This window comes from Austrofundulus limnaeus, unplaced genomic scaffold, assembly GCF_001266775.1.
Source record: "Austrofundulus limnaeus strain Quisiro unplaced genomic scaffold, Austrofundulus_limnaeus-1.0 Scaffold606, whole genome shotgun sequence".
Classification (NCBI taxonomy): domain Eukaryota; kingdom Metazoa; phylum Chordata; class Actinopteri; order Cyprinodontiformes; family Rivulidae; genus Austrofundulus; species Austrofundulus limnaeus.
Window position 1 is genome coordinate 86,602 of NW_013953008.1, and position 2,740 is coordinate 89,341.

General features: G+C 41.6%; 1 protein-coding gene across 2 annotated transcripts in view; it reads right to left on the reverse strand.

The window, feature by feature from the left end:
• The window catches only part of adpgk (ADP-dependent glucokinase), a gene marked incomplete in the record, with an annotated part of 39,748 nt that overhangs the window by 22,005 nt on the left and 15,003 nt on the right, over nucleotides 1-2,740 (reverse strand). For both annotated transcript variants that reach the window (XM_014026987.1, XM_014026984.1), the window contains 2 exon segments: nucleotides 1,756-1,952; nucleotides 2,024-2,144. In XM_014026987.1, coding sequence (XP_013882441.1) covers nucleotides 1,756-1,952; nucleotides 2,024-2,144 — 318 coding nt within the window.

Sequence of the window (2,740 nt, forward strand, 5' to 3'; positions counted from 1 at the left end):
GTCGTTAGAAGGAGAAAGTTATGGGTTGCTATCAGTTATTGGCCGTTAGAAGGAGAAAGTTGTGGGTCGTTATCGGTTATTGGTCATTACAAGGAGAAAGTTATTGGTTATTATCGGTTATTGGCTGTTAGAAGTAGAAAGTTCTCGGTATCGGCTCTTAAAACATGTTATGGTCAGGGATGGAAATTAGCACCCGCCACTGGCCAAATGTGGGTAAAATTATGAAGCTGCGTGTAGATCTGAACAATGCAGCCGCCACCATGGCAGGTGCGTGAACTAAAATAAAAGGCGTTCAAATCGTGCTACTGACCTTTTTCAAATACTTAGTTTAATTTTAATTTGCATTTCAGAGCCTGTAGGACATTAAAAAAAGATTAAATAACATCAAACAACCATCTTCCAACCCATTCTGCAGCTAGAAATACAAGTTCTCCCCTCTTCCTTTCCTGCGTGTTGTCATCTGTGTGGTCCGCCTGCCACCATCAACCCCCCGTATGTGCGAGCAGATTAAGAGGCTCATTATACAGGTAAAAGTCCATTATCAGAAGGAGAAAATTAAAACACCAACTTGAAAGTGGCGTTACATATCTGGATTAAGCGGGCAGCAGGTAACAAAGTCCTTTCTCAAGAGGAACCAAAGGAAGAACCGGAAGTTGCAGGGTTTTTAACCAATAAATGGAAAGGGAAAAAAACGGACAATGGTGAGTTTAACTGGGCAGACAATTTTGTTTCATCTGTCAGCAAACAGCAAAGCTAGTGCTGTAGGCATCAAGAACAAAAACCTGAAATCAGCTGATTAAGAACGCTATTTCTAACTGTAAATGTGTGAATATTACATAAATGTTAGTTAAAAAAAACCTTCATATTAGTTGTTAACTATTTTAACTCAAGAACCACGATCACTTGACCAAAGGAAACTTAAGGAAACAGTGTTTTTTAACCTCTAGGAAACGTCTGAAGATCAGCTGACAGTGCCAAAAAATAAAATAAAATAAAATAAAATAAACAAATCTGCTCCTTTTTCCCCCTAAAATTTTCTCTGCAGGCTATTTTTTGAAGCAGAACAAAACGAAAACCCAGGCAAACTAAGTAACAAAATGAACTGTGTGACAAACTTTTTCAAAAGTAAAAATAGAAATGATCCACTCCGAGACAATAGATCATCAGAGGGATTTCTATCTGCTAATGAAATCTCACTTAGAACAGAAGACATATTTTCATGCTGGTAGCCTGTAGAACATAAACTACAAGTGATAAAAGACAAAGGCTGATTTTATTCAAGGGAGATAAATTTTCCACCTTGAAAGTTTCTCCTATATCATTAAGGTTAAAAAGCTTTTTTTCCAGTCAAGTAGCCCTCCTAAAATAACAGGTATTCCACCTACATACCAGCAAAAAGTTAGGAAAAGTAGAGACTTCAAAAAGTCCATCATTTTAATTTTGTCAAACAGGCTGGCTTGAATACTCTCTAACATATCTTGAGTGTTATTATCTGATTGTAGCACAAACAATATAATTAGGCCACCAGGACCATGAATTGTCTAAATACCACCGTGTTACAGAAACAAATAGTGGGTGGTAAAAAGTTTGAGTGGCCGTCACTGTGGCTGGTGGGAAAAGTTTTAATTTCCACCCTGGTTATGGTTCATCCCTACCTGCATCAGTACTCCATACTGGCAGGTATTTGAATGCAGGTTCTGGTATTAGATAAAGAGCAGCAGGTTGTCCTGCTGTACTCTGCACAGGTTCACTGACCTCCTTCAGGCGGTCCTCCCACAGCGCTCTGCCCTGACCCTCCATCATGTGGAGCCCTGACAGGACCACCAGGTCAGGCTGGAACTCGTCCAGACTGGCCACGAACGTCTCCAGTGAGCTCATCTCTCCGTTGGACACGTCATGGGAGAAGATGAAGCGGTTAGCCTGAGGGGCCCGGGTGGAACCCCAGTGTTCACCTGCAGCCAGAGACCCAGACCCAAAGTCAGAGCGGGCCCTCAGAGCAACAGAAGCTTCCTGCATGCAGTACCTGCTTTATACTCCAGGATGAGGTGGAACTCGTCGGTCTCCTGCAGAGACTCTGGAGGAACCACGATCTGTTCGTCCAGCATCTCATGGAGTTTAGGACCAACTGGTCCACATAACAGAACCTGTGGCACAAAGAGCTGTTTTACATTTCTAACTCACTCTGCAGTACTGTGACAAGAAGGCAGTCAGAACTAGGGCTGGGCCATTTCATATCATTTATGACAATATCAGTAAAAAAACTTGCCCTGGTAAATGAATTACATCATGATATGCTCATTTCATGACCGACGTCATTTTGCTTCATGTTGGAGAACCTGCTTGTTTTCTGCTGTGGTCTGGTTAAAGCTAAACAGACGCTGCTTTCAACAAATCAAACGAACCCCACAGCTTTATCCAATCAGAGCAGAGCAGGGCGGAGCTTTCTGCAGCAGTCTGCAGGATAAACAGCAGTCAGTCTGCAGCTACTGTCCTGAGTGAACAAACCTCGTCCTCCACACTTGTCTCTGAGCCACCAGAGACGTTGTGTCTAAACTCTGAAAGACTATAAGTTTGTGTTCAGAGTGTAGTTATCTAACAGATTATAAGTTTGTGTGTTCAGAGTGTAGTTATCTAACAGATTATAAGTTTGTGTGTTCAGAGTGTAGTTATCTGACAGATTATAAGTTTGTGTTCAGAGTGTAGTTTTCTAACAGATTATAAGTTTGTGTGTTCAGAGTGT